Consider the following 24,402-nt stretch of genomic DNA (forward strand, 5'->3'; position numbering starts at 1 on the left):
TTTTTTTAAATTTTAGATGGGATTTAAACATCTTCTCCCGTAATGTTAGAACATTTAGTATCGTCTATTAGGTAACCATGCACATTAAAATCGTAAATCAACCTGGAACACAACAAAGATTTTTGTGCTTGTTCATGTCTCCCGTTTTTTTCTAAATTTATATTTTATTTACCGTTTGTGTTGTGGTGACCAAACACTTACGTCCTTTGTGCTATCATACAATGGCAGTTTTGTAGATATGTAAAATAGGACGTATATATATTGTGTCCTTAACAATGTCAAAATGGTGTACAGAGCATAAAAACAATCCGTTTTATAGAGGGAGAGGGATCAATAAGGAACAGTTCCTCGCGTAAATGTCGTTAATCATTCACCTCCTTCTGTAAGCAATGTAAACAGCCCGGTTCTTGTGTCAACATGCAGCCGCAGCATAAAGTAGCCAAGGCCTTTCGTCACCTAACATTGGCGAACTTATTCTGAATTGAACAATATTATTCCGGCCGCCGCGTTGTTTTATAAAGGGATATTCCTAAAGTGATTTCTTCACAACATCTATAAGTGCAGCATGGGTGGATGTTGCTATGTATGGGTGATGTTACTACTTCTCGTTGCCATAGGTAAGTCTTGTAATATCTATACTTCTGTATAGAAATACACTGAAGTGAGATTGTATGATAAAGACTGTTTCATGGTAAATTTATGCTTAAAACTAATATTAATAGACTGGCTACTAAAAGAAAGTTTAGATGACAAAATTATTTGTTTAACGAAGGCGGCATCAAACTAAATGACTATAGCCATATGCTCGATTCGCAGAATATCTTAGACTCTATTAAGGATATAAGGTAGTTGTAACATTACGCCGATTTATTGTTTTAGTCCGTTAGAATACAAGGCATTTGATTTTACTACTGTTGTTGTTTTGTTGCAGTTAGTGGCAATACAGACCCCTGTATGAACCACCGCACCATAAACCAAGCCAGAAGAACCAGTGCCGCCTCCAGGGTTGACCCAGATCTGGACATCTGTGACATATACCTAGAGAAGGATTGGTACAGGTTCACCAGCTACACGGGAGGAGAAATCCCCACTAGCTGTGTCGATGTGGATTCTTGTAGTACAGAAGCACCAGTGTGGATGAATGGCAGTCTTCCAACCACAGACGCAATTGTCAACAGAACGGCCTGTGCCAATCTCGGCTTCGGGACAGACTGCTGTACATTTTCGTGGGACATCAGAGTTAAACGGTGCTCGGATGCACACGGACTGTTCTATGTGTATGAGCTGGAACCGACGCCTTCATGTCCGATGGCTTATTGCGCCGGTGAGTACATTGCACACATTACACCTAAAGATAAAGGCACCATAACAGGCCAGCCGTTACCAAATGCATAGGCTGTGTGCTGAAATATACGGTTAGCACACTTGTAAAATACAGTTACCGTTACCACACTGTACTGAAGAAGAAGAAACCCCTGGTGTCCCCGCTGTACACTGTACTGTTGTCTAAAGCACTACTTTAACGACACATCATTGCAACGTAGTTTAATTGTGTTGTAAAGCAGCCAAGTAACCCATAACCATAAAATGGCATTAAGGTCTTTTTGAGTACTAGTAAGTCATTAATTAAGGAAAAAGCAAAAATATACGCCACGAATGTTAACCTGAAAATGATTTAGCAAAATAGAAAAAATAGGATTAGTTGCGTTAGTTAGCACAATGAAGGTTGCCATGAAAAATAGTAACTGTGTAATACTTGAAAATGTTATTGTATATTGTGTCGGCAAAAGCCAGATATAGGTATGGTTTTCCCTGTCCGTCAAAATTATCCATCCTTGCCGTCATAACGTGTCATATGATAAACAATTAAGGTTGTTATGGACAATGGTAACTGAGAGAGTGTGCAATATCTAGGGTTAATGACCCGCCCCGAGGTGTAAAGGGTGTCATAAAGGCCTGGTTATCTCCTACAACAACCGCTGAATAAACGCCAGGGAACAGTGTCATTGAGGACAATTAAAAAAACACAAACACATCAAAGTTGGTAGTAGACAAATTTTATTCACAACTATTTTTTGTATTAAATCAGGGCTAAATGTCCAAATTTAACTTACAAACCACTTACCTTCATCTCTTGCTACTTTTGGGCGAAAAATTTCCAAGGCTGAAACAAAAGCTGTCAAACAAGTGTACAGAATATGACAAATACGGGTGCAGGGGTGATAATGGTTAATACACATTAATATCTACGCAGATTCGCTGACGCTCAAAAATTAAACAGTAAAAAGTAATTTTTTTCACTCTGGCAGAAAAGGATAGAAAACCAATCCAATATAGCTTACAATCCCAACAGTGGGATTGTTTTGGATGTGCCATGCCAAATGTGTCTCATTCATTTTTTGAAGATTTCACTTACCTTTTATTCTTTTATCTGTTTATTTCGATACGCTTTAATCCATGACTAGTCTTCCAGGGTTCAAAACATATAAACATATGAACATACTGACAACAAAATTAAAAGAGAATGAACATACATAATCATCACAAATTCTATTCAGATTAAACAAAACAATCATGACTTAACTTAATATATACAACTTAACTTATGTACTACTGGTGGAAGGCCTTTTTTAATTGATGTGGACTGGTCAGTGTTTTGATACTGGGTGGCAAAGTGTTTCATAGATTGGTGAATGGCGCGGTAGAGAAATGTTCGCTTTCTGCTGTCTGCTTTTGGTTTAGGTAGTTTGAAACTGCAAGAATTGGCAAATCTAGTTGAATACTTGTGGGTAGAATGGACGGGAACAATGGAGCTGTAGATGTTCCGGGGTTCGTGACTGTTACTGAAATACTGGTAGCGAACCTCTCTCTGGCCAACCCAGATCTGAGTGCATTTGCTTGATAGGTGTGTCTAGTGAACATTTCAAAATCAATCTGCATGACCTATTCTGTGCAATTTGAAGCTTACAAGTGTTAGACTTCGATATGTAAGCTAGAACTGGTAGACAGACCGGTTTCAAACTAGCGTTGATCGTCCTTTACATGATCTGGACTAACAACCTTTCTTTGATAAATTAAAATTAAAGATGTGCCTTAAAATGGCAAATTTAGATATACGTAGCTTGTTACCAAAACTTAACGAGTTAAGAACTGGCATGTTACACATCCTATCGATGTGCTTTCTCTTACGGCACATGAGTCCGTAGAACACAAAGTTTTAACTAACAAAGTTTGTAGTGTGGACAAAAGTGAAAAAAAGACGGTCTCGCCCGCTAGCCTCGCCAAGACAAGACCCGATACTCCAACTACAGCAACTACAGCAACTACGCGTAGTTAGAAAGCCTTTCATATAATATACCTTTCCTCAACGCGGTGGACTCAGGTGCCTAACGGCACAGTAGCGATCTCAGACCGTGACAAAAGACAGTCCCGCCCGCTAGTCTCGCCAAGACAAGACCTGATACTCCAACTACACAGCAACTACAGCAACCGCGCGTATTTAGAAAGCCTTTTATATAATATAACTTTTTCTCAGGCCGTGAAAACGAAGCAATCTCAGGCCGTGAAAAAAGACGACATCACCCCGCTAGCAGTAGAAAAGCAGGACCTGATACTCTAACTACAGCAACTACAGCAACTACGCATAGTAAGGAAGCCTTTCATAAAAATATAGCTTACCTCAAGGCGGTGGACGCTAGGTTCCTATCGGCAAAGAAGCGATCTCAGGCCGTGAAAAAAGACGGTCCCAGCCGCCAGCCTGGACAAGACAAGACCTAATACTCTAACTACAGCAACTACGCGTAGTTAGAAAACCTTTCATACAATATACCTTTCCTTAAGGCGAGGGAGTCTAGGTGCCTATCGGCAAAGAAGCGATCTCAGACCGTGAAAAAAGACGGTCCCATCCGCCAGCCTGGCCAAGAAAAGACCCGATACTCAAACTACAGCAACTACGCGTAGTAAGAAAGCCTTTCATACAGTATAACTTTCCTCAAGGCGGTGGACTCTAGGTGCTTTTCGGCACAGAAACAATCTCAAGCCGTGAAAAAAGACGGTCCCGCCCGCTAGTCTCGCCAAAACAAGACCCGATACTCCAACTACACACAGCAACTACGCGTAGTAAGAAAGTCTTAAATACAATATACATTTCCTCAACGCGGTCGACATAGGTACGAATCAAGTTCGAAGTTCGTAGTTCGAACGCCTATCTTATGAAATACCTTTCCTCAAGGCGTTAGACCCCAGGTGCCTATCGGCACAGAAGCGAAGTCCGAGCGTAATAAGAGACAGACACATACATACATCCGCCAGCCTCGCCACGGTAAGGCGTAATACGCTTACTACACAACTACAGCAACTACTCGTAGTTAAAACCCCTTTTTTTTTGGTAATATACCCATCCTTAAGGCGGTGGACTGTATGTGCCTATCGGAACTGAAGCGAAGTCAGAACGTGAAAAAAAAAACGGTCCCACACGCTGACCAAGGCCAGGCGTATAATGCCATCTACACAACTACAGCAACTACATGTAGTTAGAAAACCTCTCCGTGCCGACTCGGCCTGCGTGAATCAGCACTCAGCCACGTTGGCCCGTTGAGTACTGATCTGCCCGCTAGCCTTTTTGTGGGACGGGTTTACTACAATGCAATGATTACGACGATTTCTTGATGCGGTAGTCGGATGTTACGTGTAAGACATCACACTGCCGGAGTAGGCACACATGTACCGGACAGGAAAGTCGCACACGATCGGGTTGTGAGCTCACAAGGCCCCGAAACTTTGGTTACGTGTTCTTGCGATTTCGTGATTTGGGTGACGGGTGATCGTGTGATAAGTCACATTCGATGCCACTAGTACGAACTGGTACGCACTGGGCGCAGTGGTACCGGGCAGGCATGAAGTTACGATCGGGAAGTGAGGGCGAACAACTCCGCGGGCCTGGATGCGCGCCCGCAAAAATTCTTACATGAAACATGTGCCGCTCTTACGGAATCATGGCTAGATAACAGTACTAGTATTGATGATAGCGAATTGTAAATAAAAAATGATAAAAACTACACACTATACAGAAAGGACAGAAACTGCCATGGGGGTGGCGTGGCTTGTTATGTAAATGGTCGTGACTGAGCGGTGTTTGCTCGACTGGACTCAGTGGCCACTCTTTTCCCTATGCCATAAGAAAGTTCAAGCGGCCTAGAGGTACTCCTCGAACAGCGACAGTCCGTTCGTAAAGACACTTCAATGAATCGTCCTTCCTTGTTTGATGCGCCATGGAGAAAAGTGGAAGAGTACACCGATGTTAATTGAGCATTGGAATGTTTTCATTCTATCCTGAACAATACTTGTAATAAACACGTATTCGAGAACACGAGCCGCACTGGGAAACACAGGAATACCTGTCGATGGCCCGTGACCGAGATTACCACTTTCACCTAGCTAAAAAAAAAAACACGCAGGTGCATTGGAGATAGCAAAATGACTACGCAATAATTGTAATAACACATCTTACTCTTATAACGTAGGATACATATTACGCACTTGCAAAATAAAAGTTCTCGCTTAAAATTTGTAAATAAATTAAAAATTGGCATGTCAGGCCATCAGCCTAACGTTATATCTAAATCCATTAGATAAATATATATAAATGATTCTTTCTAATATTTAAAAACTCACCTACATTGTGGTATTCTCAGAGAAAACATTTTAAAATAACAGTATGTTTGGTGTAAAGATATAGAATTTCTTATGTAAAAATAACGGAATGTTGCTAATAGAGAAACATGTTTTATTGTTTCCTTTTTAGAATGCTAGGAAAATTTGATGGCCAACCGTGGGCATGATAGTTTCCTTGTGTTTGGTACAGCTTATTCCTTAGGTAGGGTGGGCATGTGCAAATTATGATGTTTTAAAAGTCTTATAGCGAAATGTTTTCAGCGCATTTCCAAACAATTTTACGTAATTGTAGTTGTCCATAGCAACCTTCCTTATTGGGGTTAAGATCAAAGCGTAGATATTTACTATAAAGTAAGGCCGTAAAAGTTATTAGTTTGCTCATAGCGCTGTGTGAGATGTCCATATAATTTTTATGGGGTTAGATTCAAGTGTTTATTAGACTCAAGTCTAAAATGTTTATAGAGAGATTACGTGTTACTGCCAGCTACCGTAAAGCAAACATATTTTTCAGTGACCATTGCAGGCTGAAATTTTTTAATGCAAAAGAGAGCTAACGTAAAGATGCTTAAAAGATTTAAAGACAACATGCTATCAAACTCATATGTATCCATCAAAGCATATAATGTCCAATCAATTAACTGATTTTCTTATTATATGATCTTAGATTCTTTAAATTATCCAACATGCCCTGATGTTAACGTTGAGCCATTCCCGATTACACATAACTATCCCAGATATAGAATAGAACGTTAATTAGAGGTCCCGTGTTTGGGGAGACCCACACTCCTCGCACACCTTTCGTTAAATGCTTTTGGCAAGCCCCGGTGTGCGATGGTTTTAACCCTAAACAGTACACCTGGGGTCCGCGCGGACCCCAGCACCATATATTCTGTAATATCTTTTTTGTTTCTAAAGATTTTTATCTGAAATTTTAGGTAATTGTCACCCACAAAGTTGTCTCTCAATACAGTGCAGAAAATTCCGTTTCTACCATTTATAAAAAAAATTATATTTGATTTTCTTTTAGGGTCCGCGCGGACCCCAGCCGGCTTTCGATCATAATGGATACACTGGCGTTCTTATACATTACCTTATTTCCGTTTTTATATGTTTTTATGCACTCATCGTATGTCCACCAAGTTTTCACAGAATGGTGTAGTAATAGAATTAAATTTTAATAACTTTGGTGTAATTATGACGTCATATGACGTCAGAGCTAATAATATAGTCCGCCATATTGGATTTTGACCAATTACATCATGAAATTAGCATATTCTATGATATATTAAATGATTTAACTTATATTTAATTATGTAAGATGTTATTAATGTTGGAAAAGAAGTGTAATTTAATATAAAACTCGGAAAATTTTTATGTTTAAACCAAAATTACTTCTATTTTCAAAAAAACTGCCTGCTAGAAACCCGTTGCCATGGCAACACAAAAAAAACATCAACTTACTAGTATTAAACTTATATGAACTTTTTTCCAGAGACATTTTAGGAAAGGTCTCCAAATTTGATACTTCTAGCGCAAGCCGTTTAGCCGCTATCTGAGATCAAAGTTGGGCCTCGAAAGCCCCTTCAGTCTGAAATGGGTTTAAAAATCGGGTATTTCTTCTTGTCTTCTTTTCTTCACCAAAAAATAGAAAAAGTTCAAAATGTATGATTTTTTGTATGTAATGTGGACACAGAGGTTCCCACATCAGTTTGCAAAACAATTGAGCTGGTAGCATGTTGATAATTTCTAAAAATTAGCAAAAAACTGTTCTGGGGTCCGCGCGGACCCCAGGTGTACAGATTAATCAGTCCGGGAAGGTGTTCTGTTGAGGGTTAAATCAAGAACGTGGTTCACAACAAGCATAAGGATGTACCGCCCTTAATGTATTGGGAGAAGTCCACAGGACGTTTGCGGCATAACATGACGAACGTGTAAGATACAATTTGTTTTCATTAAACTGAAATCTCTCCTTGAATTTCCTTCAGTTTTAAGGTTTATTCTGTTCAGACAGGATAAGTACTTTAGTGACTACTAACATTTATATATAAGTCATCTATAAATATACAATAAACACGTCGATGAAGGTTAGACATCCAGGTTAGACATCCAGAAAACGTCAGACGTTTCAGCTAGTATCCGTCAGTGACTGAGAGACCAGAGGGGAAATGCAGGTTTATAAGCACAACCTATTGATAGGTTGTGCTATGCTAGTGGATGCATAGCTAGTGGATACTAGCTAAAACGTCTGACGTTTTCAAAATCATATCCAGTTGCTTGAGTAACTACTTTTTGGCGTATACAGTAAACACATTTTTTTGTTTCTTGATAAGTATTCTAACTCTACAGCATTGTTATATCAAAACGAATTTCCAGCATCCTGTAAAAGATTTCAAAGAATTTATTGCTCATGTTTAACTTATTTTTTGGGTATGGAATTGGTATTAACAAACTACAGTGGTCTTGTCACCATTTGCTTGACAAAAATTGGAAAATGCGATGATCCAATAAATCTTTAAGTATTGCAGTATTTAAAAAAAACAGATGACCGAAATAAAGTCATATCTCTATCTATGCACCAGTACATATAAACATGTAATTAATTGCAAATATATATATAGCATTTATGTTTAAAGCAAGAGCGCAACTACTGGCAGGGGTGGTTGGGGCGAGTATCCTATCATATCGTGTGCTCACTGCATTGTTTGTTTCATTTATTTAGCTCTCGCGATCGTGCACACATGATATCATATCTGTATCAAAGCAGCACTACCCTGTTGTCATAAGATCATTAAAATTATGTATCGTTTAATGCATGTTTTCTGCAGGTGATTTACCTCTGTGTCCCGAGGGAGAAGTATATGATACATTTCACCAGCATTGCATTGGTGAGCGGGCGAATGACCTCATTATCAATCTTTACACTTCCTTGTTGCCTGTTTCTTAATTCAAGTTATTTCCATCCAGATGTCCTATTAGTCTTAACATTTAAGCATTTTTATGTAACGCTTTCTATTACTTGTGCACGTCAAAAATATGGTTTTATCAAGGGCAGATCAACATTGACACATGTACTGCTCCTTGAAATTGGCCCGATTTTAGATCGTGGTGGCCAAAAAGACATTATATATTTGGATTTTTCTAAGGCTTTTGATTGTGTTTCTCACCAGCTGTTGGCACATAAGCTCAAAATGTAGGGTAGTCACTCCAGTTTACTGACCTGGTTTTAAATTAATCTACCATGTACATGAAGGAGGCAACGTGTAATATTAGAAGGAATGTGCTCGGATTGGCCTCCTGTAGTTTTAGGAGTGCTCCAAGGGTCAATCCTTGGTCCCCTCTTTGTATCTTGTCACCATGTAATACGTTGTCAAGAAGTCTAAGTCTACGATATCAAAATAAAGTATCTGCTTTTGACGTCTTCTACGCAGAAACAAGACCACCGGTGCCCTGTGACTTTCAAGACAAAGGAACCTGTGAGTGGATCCAGGAAACCGATGATGATTTGAACTGGGCAAAAGGATATGGTGCAAACGCAGAATCCACCGTGCTACCCTCGGTTGATCATACCTCTGGATCTGGTGGGTGGAACTTATATGCTTATAAATTTGAGAGTGCATATTGCATCTTTCGTTACCTTGTCATTACTGTGTTTCTTCTTCATTTTTCAAAATAAATAAGGTCCAATGACCTGGACCATGTGGCTGTCACCATGGTAATTGGTACTGTATTAGACACCCAGCAATGTTGAAATTGAATTTAACTAGGTAGCAATGGCAGGAGAGAGTTGAGTCTGCTGGTACACACATTCAAATGTATTAACATATAAGTAAAAATAAATAGAGATGTAGTTTGTTAGGCTAGGTCATGTGACGTTATTATGCATGTGCTTTACAAATGTTACTTTTCTAGTTTTCTATCTAATGGAAGACCGGTAGTAGTAGTAGTATTGTATCTTGATGTATCTAGTACTTGCAACGATATCGATGATTGTCTAAGGATGCACGTATGATTCTGACAAGCAATTTGTTAATTTACGCCATTAAGACTTACAAAATGATGTGATAGTGTTGTTTCTGTATTTATTTTTCAGATAATGGGTTTTACCTTTTTCTGCAAGCTTCTGCATCGCATCAGCCGTTTGACACAGCAAGAATCATCGGATCTGTTATAGTCCCATCGAAGACCGAGACCTGCAATGTACGGTAGAACCTGGAATACAAATGTATTCTATTTAAATTTTGCCTATTCAAAGTGTAAGTGACAGTCCAAAAATATTATTGTATTGGCTGTATACATTTTGTTGTGTTGCAGATGAGTCTCTACTACATTAACGTTGGTGAGAATCTGGGCAATCTAAACATCTATACAAAAAGCTACCACGATAACAGCGAGAGTGTTGCTTGGACGTCTCCAGCCCAGCCGGCTGAAACCTGGACAGCTTTAGTGGTAACCTTCGAGCAGAACGCCCCATTTCAGGCTAGTTTGACATTTTTACGTTTGATTCTTATAGATTAAAGTATGGTAAAAATGTCGGATTAAGAATTATATGATAAAAATTAAATACTAGTAGTAAAGTAGTAAACCTTATGAATACTGAAAACAACTCAACGTCTGGAGTGACAGAGTAAATTCAATGTCGACAGAAGCTGTGAAAAAAATTACCTAAAAGTAAAATTTAACCTTTTTTTGACATTTTCATGTTAACATTTGATACTGTGTATGTGCTGTCAGATTCTCGAGGATATTAGTTTGTTAGTGACACGTTGATTAAACGTCATTGATGCTAGCGGGGAGACGTCATTGTCATTGTAGACAAATATTTGATCTACTTAGTGTATTCCAGGTGACGAAAAAAATTAGTTTATAAACACTATACATGGCTATGTAGGATTAAGTTTATCACTTTTGTCAATTGTAATAATTTTTCGAGGCCAATTGGCCGATTTGGGGCATTAATAATTAATGTCCAAAAATACGATCACTACTACCTCCTCAGTGACTTCTGCTTTTAAATAGTTGTTGTTGTTACTTTGTGTTAATTGGGCATTTTTATCTAATTATTTGTCATTGTGGAATTATAGAAGAAGAGTAAGAGATCTATTTGTAACAAGTTTTTTTTTTTGCTGCAGGTAATAATTGAAGGTATTATCGGGTACGGCCGTCGATCTGCGACCGCTATTGATGACATTTCATTTTCTTCAGGATGCACCGTCGATGGTAAGAATAGCTTCTTTATGCAATTTAGTGTTAATTGTTAACGACATAACCGAGTCTTTCCTTTTATCTTCTTAGTAAATGTTAAGTCTTATGCTGCTGACTGAAAGTTTGCTGTAACCCTCCTCTGCTTGTTTGGTAGTCGAGAGTTTAACTTCTTCAATATTGAATTACTTGTGTAGGACATGAAAAGTTCCGTTTTTAGGTGCTATCAACGTATGATTTAGTGGTACTAATGTTGGGTCACCTTGCCAAAGCTTTTAACCTTTTTTTTTTTAATCATTTGGAATATCATATTAATGGAAACATGTTAAAACTGCATTTTTGTGGCGTCATGTGTCGTAATGGTAGGGCATTCGGCCCGGAACCCATGGATCCTGGGTTCGATTCCACCTACATTCCCTGACGTTGTGCCCTTTCCTCAGGTGAAAATGAGTACCTAGCTTTTGTTTAAGGACGTCCCTTATATAGGACGTTACCCTGGAGGTCCTGTGTTTGGGGAGAGCCACTTCTCGAGCCCCGGTGTGCAATGGTTCAAATGCTACTGTCTTGAGTTGGTAATTCACTTAAAATCCCCCGAACAGAGACCAGGCAATTACCTTGTCTCGTATCAGCCACATGCATTGTGATTTACATTATCATCAGGACGGAGGCCTGGCGAATTCCTCTTGTATTCAGCTAACGAAAGGGTATGTCACTGTAAAGGGAGGTATCACTCCGACCAATATACGGTCATTACATTGCTGGTGTAATCATTTAACATTAGAGTTTCTTTTAAAAAAAGTAAGAACAAATTCGTAACTTCCAGACGAAGGTCTTTTCTTAGACTGAAATTACATTAATCCCTAATGTTTACCGTGATTTATGTCTCGATAATGCTAATAACCATGTTGCATTGTTTTTCAGTTGATGGTAACGTCAGGCTCGTCGATGGAGAATCATTCGGTGAGGGAAGAATAGAAGTCTATTTTAACCATGAATGGGGCTCCATCTGCAACAGCGGGTGGACAAAGGACAACTCCGACGTTATCTGTGATCAGCTAGGCTACGGGGAGTCCCAGTGGTTTAACAGTAAATATCCTGCAAGTCAAGGAGTTCCCATTCACCTTGACGAGGTCCGCTGTGACCCTGAAACACATTCAAAAATCACAGAATGTAGCCATAGTCGCTGGGGCCATCACCAACCGCGCTGTTCTCATGCTACTGATGTCTCCGTGCGTTGTTTAGGTAAATATAATTAGTTTAGAATAGTCAATACATATCCTATCTTTTGTAATTTCTAAGTAGTTCTTTATGTATTTACTTATAAGTGATTTACAAATAATTCAATTTGTCCGTAAGATGCAAATATGTCGTCCATTCTTATTTTTTTCTACATGTTCGTAGGGTTCTGGCACGAATGCTTGGAGATCGAGTTTCCCTGCCACAATGGTGTCTGCGTGCCGTTAGAGACCTACTGCGACTTTAACAACGACTGTGGGGACACGTCTGACGAAAACAGCTGCAGTAAGTATTGACATATTATGTTTAACTAATATTTGACTAATAACTTAAATCATTTTATGTGCTGTCAGAGTCTTTGGACCACGTAAATTAAAAGTCATTGTTGCTAGCGGGGCGTCGTCAGTGCTATGTTATTGTAGACAAATATTTGATCTACAAATGCATTCTCCTCCGTCAGCGTCACGAGAATCTGGATTTACCAATGGTAGTAAAGTCATGTATTGTTTACCATTTGTACAAAACCTGGCTTTACAAGTACGGCAATTTAATTTGCAAATCTTAAGTCCGTCCTTGACTTTAATATACTACCACTGTAAAGTCCTAAGGGCTCTTGATGACTGGTTTGCGACAATGGTCGTTAATGATGTAACACATTTTATTGCTCCGTGAAGGAGGTTCTAGACCTCCGCGGAGTATTGAGATTGGTAGTGTTTGTACGTTTGTAGCTGTAACTCATAATCCCTTTGCTGACTTTGTACGTAATTTGACATGTTGCCTGGTACATGGTTATACGCGCAAGATGATGCACACTGAGTGTGCGCTCATGGGATTTCTTCAAGCAGACGTTTGGGCTATGTGTTGTTTAACACGTAATATTTAGGGCTAGCTGTCGGAGCATCTGGGTCTAATTAAAAAATTCTAAAGTAAGCAGTTGAGGTTTAATGCACTGTCTATAATTGCCTTAAAAAATTAACAGCCCTCGGTGGCAAATGTGACACATCGGCGCACCAAATCCGTAGTGTGATTTTGGCACACAGTTGGAAAGAATAGCCTAAGAGGCTCGGTGGGCGTCACTCTACCATACAGGTGGGGAAGTCGTGTAAAGTGCCTTTCCCAAGGGTACAACGGCGGGCCACGGTGAGTATCGAACCCGGGAACGCTCTGACCGTTGCACCGACGTGACAAACTAATTGCCATTACACGTAACTGAGGAATATCGACAATATCAATCATACAAATGGTAACCTAATGTTGAAACTTGATAAGAAAATTTTGTAATTCTGTGGTACCACTCTTGTGGAATTTGGACGTCTAGTAACGACTCCCAGTCACAGTTTAAATGTGACCGACGTTCAACTAAGTAACCAGAAAATCTCCGGAATCACGTGGTTGTGACCCGATGTTTTGCTACCCATTACTCGGTGATCGTTATAGAGTGCAAACAGTTTTGAATTTTACTGAAACGGCTGTGAATTGGAGTATTGTCAGGCATGGTAAAGTTTGAAGTTGATTGAAGCTTTTTGGCAGTGCCCGCCAGCAAGAGTGATGAGGTTTTGTCGCCTAATGACCCAAATAGCTGCGTTCTATATCCAATTTCAATGCAATAGTGCCGTCAGAGAGTTCGGAAAAGTGATCATGTAAAAGGTATTCCTTTTTCATTTGAATAAACAAGAATTATTACGCTTTCGGCATATTAAGCCTTGGTCACAACCTGCCATACGTGCTTTTTGTCCGTACGTTTTTTGGGAGGCTACGTCTGCTACGTTTTTTCTGAAAACGTGGGGTAGGAGTGGCGTCTACGCACGTCACTCGCACGGTTGCGCAAGGTGTAAGAGTGTGTTCTGCAAGTCTGGCCATGAGCGGTTGCGTGCATCGTACGTTGCGCAAGTGGTGAGTTGTGCGTGCTTACAACGTACGATCTCTGTGCGATTGCAAAAAAGATGCCGTACTTATACGTGCTTCTTCTGTACTGTACGTACGGGGTTCGCTCGTCGCTCGTACTCGCACGCACGGGTGGTGAATCCGCAGTCTACATGCACTTAAAGTTTTACGGCGTGTCTGCGTGCTCCCAAATCCGTAGGATTCCGTACGGAGGCGGTACTCACTACGCACGGATGCCCTACGTTTGCCCACGTTTTTGCACGTAGACAGCACACAAAAGCAAGTACGGCGGGTTGTGACCGTAACTTAAGCCATGACCCAGCAGCTCTCGTGAAAAAAAAGAAAAAACGATATATATGGATTCAAATTAACATTTACTACAGTTTCCACTCAAATTAAAAGGGCAACAGACAAGACTCAAAATTCTGTCGAAAGCCGGATGGTGGAATTGTAGCCCTTCGGCCAAATGGTGTCCATCGGATACCTTGACAGAAACTGTGGTCCGAGATCTGAAGTTGAACATTATCAGGTATAACCAGGGCCTCATTTACATGGTTTATTAGTAATGGCTCTAATAGCCTTCTTCGCTTAGACGAGACTTTCATTTATACTTAAAATAAAATGATATTTCTGTGTCTTTTACATCATAAACTTTAAAGGATTTTTGAGAAATTTGGCGTGTTTGTATTAAACACCTTAACCACAGGAGGATTGTGTCCTACGGATTCATGTTGTCTATGTGTTACCTATAAGCCTACACGAGCAGTTTTCATAATGTTGTATATTGTGCCATTTCCCAGACCACTATCCTGCCAGATGTAGTTTTCAAAATGGCCTCTGCAACTGGATACAGCCCAAGTCAGACGACACTGATTGGTTGCGAATCCGTGGTTCGTCCGGGGTTTCAGATCAAGCACCTCCCACTGATCATCAGGCACGGTTGGGTAAGATCAATAAGTGGCATTTTGTTAAGAAAACCTTTTTAAAAGACTTGTATTAGATAGCATTTATAAGACGAACTAAATCAATCGATTTAGACATCGCCAAAAATTCATCTGTAAACAATTGAATTACCATTCTTAGAGAGCGGATCAATATAAGAAGACATTCAGATATGAATTTAATTAACTGGTTATGTGTTTAAAGTTATTGATAATTTGCTTCCCTTTTCTGTTTGAACGGGATAAAATGAAAAAAGGCTATCCGGTAATAACATCGAGAAATGAAGAGACGGTTTGTATGTGTTCCACAGACGGGTACTACATGTACATTGCTGGCCATTTGGTAAACGAAGGGACTAAAAACGCCGAGCTGTTGCTGCCACAATACTTCTCGTCAAACGGATCTGAATGCAAGGTACGTATGGTTAGGAGCAACCGTTGACTAATTTAAAGAATTACCAAAAAGCGCGTTTAGCCTTTATCATATTAGAGGCAAAATGACACTAATACTCACCACAATAAAAACTCTCTGTGCATTTCTGAAAATTCAAAATGAATTTATATTCCATAGTCATAGATTTTGACTGCAAGCTTTGGGTCGGCTGAAAATTTCATGGCCATATTCAACCATTCAAGATTCAATTAAAGTAGAAAATAGTTAATAGAATTGAAAGTGTATAAAATGTACATTCATATTAGTACATCAGTATTTATTTCTATTTCAGGTTCTGTTCCACTACTACATGACGGCCAATGTAGGGGAACTGCATCTTTCTATCAAAACAAAAGACAGCATCCGCAGACTCTGGCAACAAAATACTTCACAAGGAAACAAGTGGAATAAAGATCAGGTTACAATTTCAAGCACAGAACCGTTCCAGGTACAGGTTCCCCTGTTTCTCTTGTGTTCATTTGGTGCTGAAATATATTTACTGTGGCATCGTACTTTCATTCTCTTTCTGAAATATGATCGTCTTGTGCATTAAAGAGTAATTGGTAATGATGACCATGCACTGTGGTTCAAGGTTTACTTTGAGGGGATCGTGAGGGCTGCAGACACAGGATCCATCGCCATTGACGATGTGACTTTGACCCCGGGCTGTCTAATAGGTACTTAGGTACTTGTAGGCGAAACTTTTTGCGCAACTGATTGTGAGATATCTATATTTATATACTTATTAAATCTACAACAAGCTTTATTTCAACATTTTGACCATTTCCCATGTTTCACAGAAATCACTGATTGTAAGCTCATAGAGCAGTCTTTCCAGTGTGAGAGTGGGGAGTGCATTTCCAATGACCTGGCATGCAACTACGAAGATAACTGTGTCGACTCTTCTGATGAGGGTAACCCCTGTGACAAAGGTATACACCTGTTTGCATTGGTATCTTGTAATGCAAATCGAAATTAAACCACTTGGTGTAAGATGTGTCTTTTAAACTTAAAAAAGTAAACATCCTAATGCATAATGCATAGTGCTTAATGCATAAACAAATAAACGTATAATTTATGTGACATAGATTTCAATCAAATCAGTTAGGATATTTGTTCTTGTTCGTTTACATATGTTTTATTCTTTTTGTAAAGGGCGTTATCGTGTTTATTATTCTTATAGAAATCGGAAGATGTGACTTCCAGGAGGACTTCTGTTCCTGGTCTCAAGATCCGGACGATGACTTTGACTTTGTCAGAGGTGCAGAAACAACAGACACCGAAAACACCGGACCAGTAACGGACCACACACACAAGAGTCCATTCGGTAACTAACGGAAGCTTTTAAAAGCTACTAATTTGTAACTATCCAATCTAAAACCATCTCTAAAGGTCTTTGATGGACTTTCCTAATAGTATTCAAGTTATTCTTTTCAATCCTGTTGAGTTCCACTTAACTCGTCGGTTCCTTTATGTTCCTTTCCAACTTAACCAAAAATGCTGCAAACATTAACTTACAATTTATACATTGTTTGATTGTTACATTGTAAACGGATAAGCATAATAACGTGGATATTTTGTTAAAAATGTATTTTGTTGTTTTACAAAGTGCCAACACGTTTGAACAGAGTTCGTTTTCTAATGAATTAAACTTATAGGCATGCTGATAATATAATATACAAGGAAATATTTTGGACACAATAACAATATGCGATTAAGTAATAAATACTGTTGACTTTAGGCTATTATTCATACATCGAAGCCAGCAGAAAGCAGAGTGGCCAAACTGCCCGTCTTATTAGTCCTGCATACTCAAACGTTACTGATTGTCAGGTAAGCTTTTATTCTAATTTGCTTAAGGTTAGTGTGTTTCTATGTTTTTCACAGATAACTTCCATCTATAGGTGCGTAGCAGTGTAGAAGAAAAATGAAAGGGGGCGCTCTAAGCCAGTATTCTCAGACGTCCATCACTTCTGATATAGGTGTATATTCGCAATGCTTTTATCCGCTGTGCGTGACATGGCTGCTTACAGAAAGTTTATTAATCAAAATATACTTTTTTGCTTTATTTATTTGTTTATTCTTTTAAACGCATTAATGCGTTTGGGCCGTTATAAGGATTAGATTTGAGAAATGCATTAAGTAAAGTGCTGTATACTGCCATGGATTTGGCGAAAGTACAATAAACCCTGGACCTCTAGGTTTGGAACATTCTCGTAAGAACATCCAGGAGAGCAATGTCGTTGAATTGAATCAATGTTTTAATGATTACGTGCGCTACCTTCTACCTTCTATGATAATTCATGTTCATCTTACATCAATTAGCTTCCATTTTGCTTTTGTGTGGTGTTGTAATGTTCTCCTCCTCTATAGTTCTAGTTAACCGAGTGTTGCTAGCATTATCATTTTGGCTTATTCTCACTTCGTGCAGTTTCGCTTCTTTTACCACATGAGCGGTCATCACATCGGGAAGCTACGAGTCCTTCTTTTGAACCAAGAAAACGGCAGAACCAAGGAGCTGTGGAGTCTTCAAGGAGATCAAGGGAGAAGTTGGTCTTATGGATCTGTCAGCATTAACAGGGAATGGGGCGTTTACTCGGTAAATGACATATGATATTGTTTTAATAATTAGCAAGTCACAAAAATCCTGAAACCTTTGGATTAAAGTTAGATTTTTGCCACGTTAATGCCAATAAGATATGTTAATGGTTAACTATGACATGTTATTAACTAAATTGAAAAAAGCACATGTGTTTTCTATGTTAAAACTAGACTCCCACTACATCATATGACGTTAACCTTTATAACTAACGAAGTACAATTGTTTGTCATTGATTGTGCAAATGAAATCCTCATGTGTATGTATTATATAAGTTGACAATATTATCCCCCAGTAGTGTACCAGAATGCCCTCATAAATTATACAAATCTAGTCCTGATCTAAACTGTCAGCTTGCTTAGTTTACAAAATGTGAAAAGTCCTGCTGTAGTACCATAACGTCCTGCTGCAGTACCATAACGAAAAGCAATGTGTCACACAATTTAATAGTTTACAGTCTTTGGCCATTCAATAATCTTGTACTTTAATATAGCATTACGAAGGATACAGAACTATGACAGAATACTTGCTACAGAATACTAAATACCACTTTAGCAATATCAATTAGTATTACCTCAATCACCAAAGAGATATCCAGTCATATAGCCAGCTACACTGTATTGCTTTCAACGATAGGCCACAATTCACGGGCAGTTTGACAGCAAATAAAAACATCACTTGTGTAATCAACGTTGTCAATGACCTCTATTTAGACCTTTTAGTACATACAAACTAATCTTGGCATTGTGTGTAATGATTTAGGTGATTCTTGAAGCAGAGGTTGGAAATGGGGACCAAGGCGACATTGCAATCGATGACATTTCCTTTGCTACCTACTGCACGCCTTTCCGAAAAGGTAGGTAAACATATAACTAGAAAGGCCGACATTTGCTTTGGAGCAAATGTAGCATGGTTTCACCACTTTTCACGACATGGCAGGTAAAGAAGGAGACATACAAGGGAAAACAATGCTTGCTTTATATTGATAAAAATATACTATGAAGTGACAAATAACTAAGAATGCAACAGTTGGATACCTATCTCCTACATTATTGGTTAGGATAATTATTTGCATAATTCTAACTGCTGACTTTCAAGATTAAAAATAAAAAGTTTATGCCCCGCATCCCAATGCTTAAGAGGGAAAGTTTTAACATACATACCCCAAAACACTTGAATGCAGTTCAATACTGTGCAGCTGTAAATACAGTTAACCCAATTAAGTCTCAACAGTCAATCAGCAAGAAGAATCGACGAAAGCATCTTGTTTGTGTTTGGTTTAAAGATTTTAAAATTTGGTTTAAAAATAGCAAGGTATATAGAAAGTTAGGTTATATGACATATTTCTACCGATTTACAACCAAAAGATGGGTTGCACCTGCTGCCTACCATGTCACACTCCAGTCATGGTAGCACACATTGCTATAGTGCATTACCTATAACACACTTAGCCAAAAAGTCCAAATAAAACCATTCTAAAAATCTGTATCAAGATAATGAAAAAAAGCATGGGGGTATTTGGCCGCCCTACCTTCCTGTTTTTTTGTGTTATTTGGCCGAAAAAAATGAAGAAATTGTATCAATTTAACGAAATGGCAGGAGAAGGAGAAGAAACATGAGAGAAAACAATATGTGGTGTGGTGAAGCCATAATTAGTAAGTTAACATCATTGTTTCATGATGTATGTCAATTCTTGTTAGAATGGCCTGCAACAGTAAAATACGATAATTTGTCGCATTGTTCCTTTATAGACACATCTAACGGAAACATCCTGTCAACGGGCGCAAGCATTGGCATCGGGCTTGGCTGTTGTGTTGCTCTTGTAGTAACTGTTGCAACTGTTTGGCTAATCTACCAACGTAGGAGACGTAGCAAAAATAGGTAAGGATTTTTACAAGACTTAGTTTAATGTCATGTTAATGAGTGGCAAATTAAATATAGTTGGAATGGGTGGGTAGTTACAACGCTACTTACAGTGAAATAGTGCATGTAGCATCAGTATTAGTTTTATTCAAAATTGACTGGCATGTGTCATATACAATAAATAACATTGTATTAATTAAGTATGTCAGATTATTACATATAATGCTGCACACATTACATTATGAATCATTAAAATACCAAAATTCATCAAGAAGAATCGTGAATTAAACATCATAATGCAGCTTTACATAAAATCGTAATACCACTTCTCATTATGCAAGTTGTGGGGTTCAGTTAACATGCCGTAACCTTTACTTGCAGAGCTTCGTCCTGTGTCAACAACCAAATGAGTGCTTCTGAGCATGCCCATGTTTACGAAACTACAGAACATGCTTCTTCAAGAGCACGTATGTATTTTACACAATTTGTCTCTGAAAACAAGTCATAATACATTAAGACATTATAACATCAAACAACGTTCAATTTAAAATATTAAACACGAAATGGTTATCGGAAAATATAACAGAAATGCTTGTTCATTTTCAATTGTGCACTTCATAGGTGAAGTCCAAGATACGCCGGCCTATACTTTGGGAGACTTGCCTACAACACAAGCACAAGTGCCGCCCTTGGTAAGATATTTAGCAGGGAACTTTTGTACATATTTTTAAACAAAATTAACCTTTATTAATAGATTTAATGTTACAAAGTTAAGTAATATCAATTAATGCTTGTTTTTTGGCAGCAGGCAAGATTTCCCCCTAACCTGTCAGATAAAGACGACGCTATCATCAACTCAGACGGATACGCACGTCTTTTAAAGAACGCTTTACCTGTCCATGTTGCTTCAAAGGGGGCACAAGAGGTGGAAAGCAAAGGTCGACTGAACGTTGGTAAGTTAAAAAAATCTGTTATTGTCTTTTTTTTATCTTTTATACGTCTTTTTATTGACTTGTGTTCTTTCGGAGAACTTAAAGGGGTGGGGCTTCGCCTAGTTCAGGGTTTGGGGCAACTTTGGGGAATCAATAACGGTGAATAAAGAAAACCTGGTCAAGCCGAGCGACAGGTTGGTAAATGCATGTTAATTGGCAATGTAATGATTTTGTCAAAACTTATTTATTTATTTTTTTTTACCTATATCTCCCTTTTGCTTAGACCCAGCGCTCTACAAGTTCGTTGAACGGCACGGGTTCATGGAGTTTCTCCACATCTTCGCCGAGAACAACATCACATTGGGCTACCTGGTGGCTGCCACAGTGACAGATTTGTTGAATTTTGGATTCCCCTTGCCGGTTGCTTCGTCTATTTTAAAGCACAGTCGTGAGGAGTTTGGTATTCCTGAGGGTCACTACACTGCCCCTGGGCGTGGATCTAGGCCAAGTTCTAGCTCCAGCTCACGACCTGCAACCCCCATGACTAATGTTGCCATTTGATTTGATTAAGACCGACATTTTTGGGTGTGTCACTTTATAGTATATCATGGCTTCGTGCTTTTGTGTGTCGAAACCACTTAGCAATTTCCGTTAAGCTTTTTATGCTAATCTTATGCCAACAACACCAACGTCAAAACTTCGCCACTATATGTTCAAGCTATTCGCCATCTTGGATTGACAATCTTGAATTTTTTAACGTACGGATTTAACATATATAGGGAATGGGTTAAAACGTCACTTTTTTGCCAATTTTTTAGGCTGCAAAAGTTGAAAGTGTACTACATTGAATGTATTTTTTGGCGGACAGGGGCTTTCCCTTTGAAACAGGAATGACTTGATTCAGAGAATTTATTTCAAACGTAGTGGTTTCTACATGTATATTAAGAATTTACAAAAGCCTCTTATTGTTTTATTTTCTTATTAAGGTATGTGTAGTTCGGCTGCTTTTGTGATGTTCTTGGTTTCTTATTTTCTTATAAGAACAGAAGTTTTTGTAGACAAAATATAAATATATACATCTGTTATCATTACTTCTGGACAAGAAAATAATCCTCCGAACTATACAATAGCAAGCAGATAGGGAAGAAATTAACGGTGGGCTGGGTAGAGTACGCCGCGATCTACTTTTTGGATCCTAAATGAAGTGTTAAATTCTGAAACTTGAAAAATTGGCCCAAGTTCAACACCCTGGTACACCCTGATTTTGGATCGGAAGCATGGAGAGTCAAACATACCTCATTGACAGCTCGGAATAACAGCCGTGTTTTAGGGATTTTTTAAAAATTGCCTCATTTCTATTAATTATGAAAAAAAGTGTACACACATAATAAAGTACACATGTAGTGCTGTGTAGATGTAGATGTGAATGTACAAACTATACCCAAGCAATCAGGTTTTTGAAGATGTTCTTTATTTTGCATCATGCATAACGTATACTTTTGTTAGTGAAAGAGCACGCGTTGCTATGTTTTTTACGCAATTGCTATCCTATCTGGTGATAGGATGGGCTGTTGGCTGTTGGCAGAGAAGAAGAAAGCTGATAGAAGCTAGGGTTTTGATGAAGTTCCCGCAGTCTTGTAGTCTTAGGGTGTTTGTCTCCAGTTAGGCAGCTTGGCTGTTGTCTGCAAAAAAATCAGCAACAAACGTAAATACAGTATAGAGTTAACATTCCACCGACCGATTTTTTTAATTTTGACCATTAAACATAACTAGAGTTCTACAATCTCATACCTCCGTAGTATGTTAAGTGCTTTCGTAAATCTTATGCATGGTGATGACCACCTGTAAATGGCTTACATTTACAATAATGCTCATTATCAATGCAAATTGTTCACATGACCCCTACCTAGAAACATGGAACACACTAGTGAAAACATTATCATAGGGCATGGGTAAGGTATGATATGCAAGCATGACCTCTGACATACCGTTGCCAAATCATGTTAACTGTCCAAACCGACTAATTATACATATTTTAACTGCAATTATTCAAATTAGAAAAGCCCCGTTGGTATATATTACATCTGTTCAGTTGATCATATTCCCCAATGACAGGTCAATTTCTATATTCTAGCTCGCCCTGAAAAATTATGCAATTGAGGTCCTAATATGTTTTGCTGAAAACTAGATGATAATTTGAAAAATTGTCTTTCCTTTAGTGTCGTTAACAATATGTATTACATGTTATCAAATGCATTTCTGTACACTTTATAGCAAAATATCTTCTTGTACCCCCAAAATCTAGGACTAGCAATTTTTCATATTATATCACCTTTCTTTATATAATGCGAAATATGCATCTTTATGTTGCTTGCACTTTGATGGCTATTTTGTCCGAGAAATGTCCGCAGACTCATTAGTTGGAATATAAATGTGATGGTTTCATATATATTAAGTATTTTAGAACAACTAAACGTGGTGGCCTTCTGACAGAAGGCACATGGATAATGGTTATAAATCATTAAATAAATAAAATAACGATAATAAATTACCATGTTGTAGTGTCCGTAGAGATGTGAAGTGTCTGTAGAGATTGTCTACCAGTACCATATATGCTTAACTGTAATAATAGTTTTGGGAACAATGATGCAATTTTCAAAGAAATTTGTACCCTCCTTTTAGTTCTGTAACTTTAGTTCACATTTGAAACAACATTGGAGGATACAACGAGTATTATTGTTATATGCCTAATGAGCTGTAGTGTACGTATAAGTAGTGCATTGCATTGTAAAGTAATGCACTTAAGTTTGAAGGTCGGCAACTTTTAAACCGCTCATCGCTATCCAAAAATTTTAAAATCATCATGCATAGTATGACTTGTAGTTCAATTCTTCTGTACTAAAAGTGGGAAAATATGAAACTTAAAAAATTGGCCTAAGTGCAACACCCTGGTACACCCTGATATTAAAATAGCCGTGAGCACAAGTCCTACCTACCATCCAAAATTCGTGACCCTAGCATTTTTGCAACAACCTACCAATGCACCAAGTATAAAACCAATTTACCCAAATTTTATCTTGTTGACCAACAGACATACACAATAGAAACTATAACATCAATGACATGTCATGGGGGTAATAAAGTTAATCTTGCACACTTGTTTGAGAAAGTACCATCCTGATGAGGACCACATGAAGACCAGAGGGTATTCCTAGTGTAGCAATAGTCGGAGAAAAATGCATACAAGAAATGGTTTTAAAGCAATTTAACAATTAATGGAATATCTACCTTACACACACGTGTATTTAAAAAAAAATTAATTAAATAAGGTTGGTCCGTTGTACAAATTCATATGTTTTGTTGTACAGATGTCCCACATGGCGCATGCCTTCAAGCTTTCAATAATGATTCCTTACCATCGCACTTGGTGACGAGGTCAGACCAGATGACGTTCTCCTGAGAGTAACAGTACACCCCCAGGCGGCCTCCGCGGAGAGAGGCGTCCAGAACGTCACCGGAGTCCACCACAAGGAGACTGCCGGAGTACAGCCGGAACCTGCACGGACAGGGATACACTAGTCATTAACTCTACCTTGACTCGCTAAAAGTGACCGCGCCAACTTTAATGTCCGATAGCGAACG

General features: G+C 38.6%; 2 protein-coding genes across 2 annotated transcripts in view; one reads left to right on the top strand and one right to left on the bottom strand.

The window, feature by feature from the left end:
- Positions 1 to 510: 510 nt before the first annotated feature.
- LOC109468179 (MAM and LDL-receptor class A domain-containing protein 1-like) lies at positions 511 to 21,618 on the top strand. Its single transcript, XM_019766435.1, has 22 exons — positions 511 to 617; positions 932 to 1,324; positions 8,499 to 8,558; positions 9,102 to 9,251; positions 9,764 to 9,870; positions 10,803 to 10,890; positions 11,794 to 12,114; positions 12,274 to 12,393; positions 14,793 to 14,936; positions 15,245 to 15,348; positions 15,659 to 15,814; positions 15,959 to 16,043; positions 16,167 to 16,298; positions 16,550 to 16,693; positions 17,108 to 17,199; positions 17,798 to 17,965; positions 18,728 to 18,821; positions 19,717 to 19,846; positions 20,210 to 20,295; positions 20,450 to 20,520; positions 20,634 to 20,781; positions 21,044 to 21,618. Exons 1-22 carry the CDS (start codon positions 566 to 568, stop codon positions 21,319 to 21,321), a joined length of 3,123 nt encoding a protein of 1,040 aa, XP_019621994.1. The 5' UTR covers positions 511 to 565; the 3' UTR covers positions 21,322 to 21,618.
- A 405-nt stretch (positions 21,619 to 22,023) lies between these two features.
- The window catches only part of LOC109468189, a 30,896-nt gene continuing 28,517 nt past the window's right edge, over positions 22,024 to 24,402 (bottom strand). The window contains exons 29-30 of the mRNA XM_019766445.1: positions 24,177 to 24,316; positions 22,024 to 22,442 (exon numbers count right to left, since the gene is read on the bottom strand). Coding sequence (XP_019622004.1) covers positions 22,423 to 22,442; positions 24,177 to 24,316 — 160 coding nt within the window. The 3' untranslated portion in view covers positions 22,024 to 22,422. The remainder of the gene's footprint in view (positions 22,443 to 24,176; positions 24,317 to 24,402) is intronic.

Source organism: Branchiostoma belcheri, unplaced genomic scaffold, assembly GCF_001625305.1.
Source record: "Branchiostoma belcheri isolate BF01 breed outbred unplaced genomic scaffold, Haploidv18h27 scaffold194, whole genome shotgun sequence".
In the NCBI taxonomy this organism is placed as follows: domain Eukaryota; kingdom Metazoa; phylum Chordata; class Leptocardii; order Amphioxiformes; family Branchiostomatidae; genus Branchiostoma; species Branchiostoma belcheri.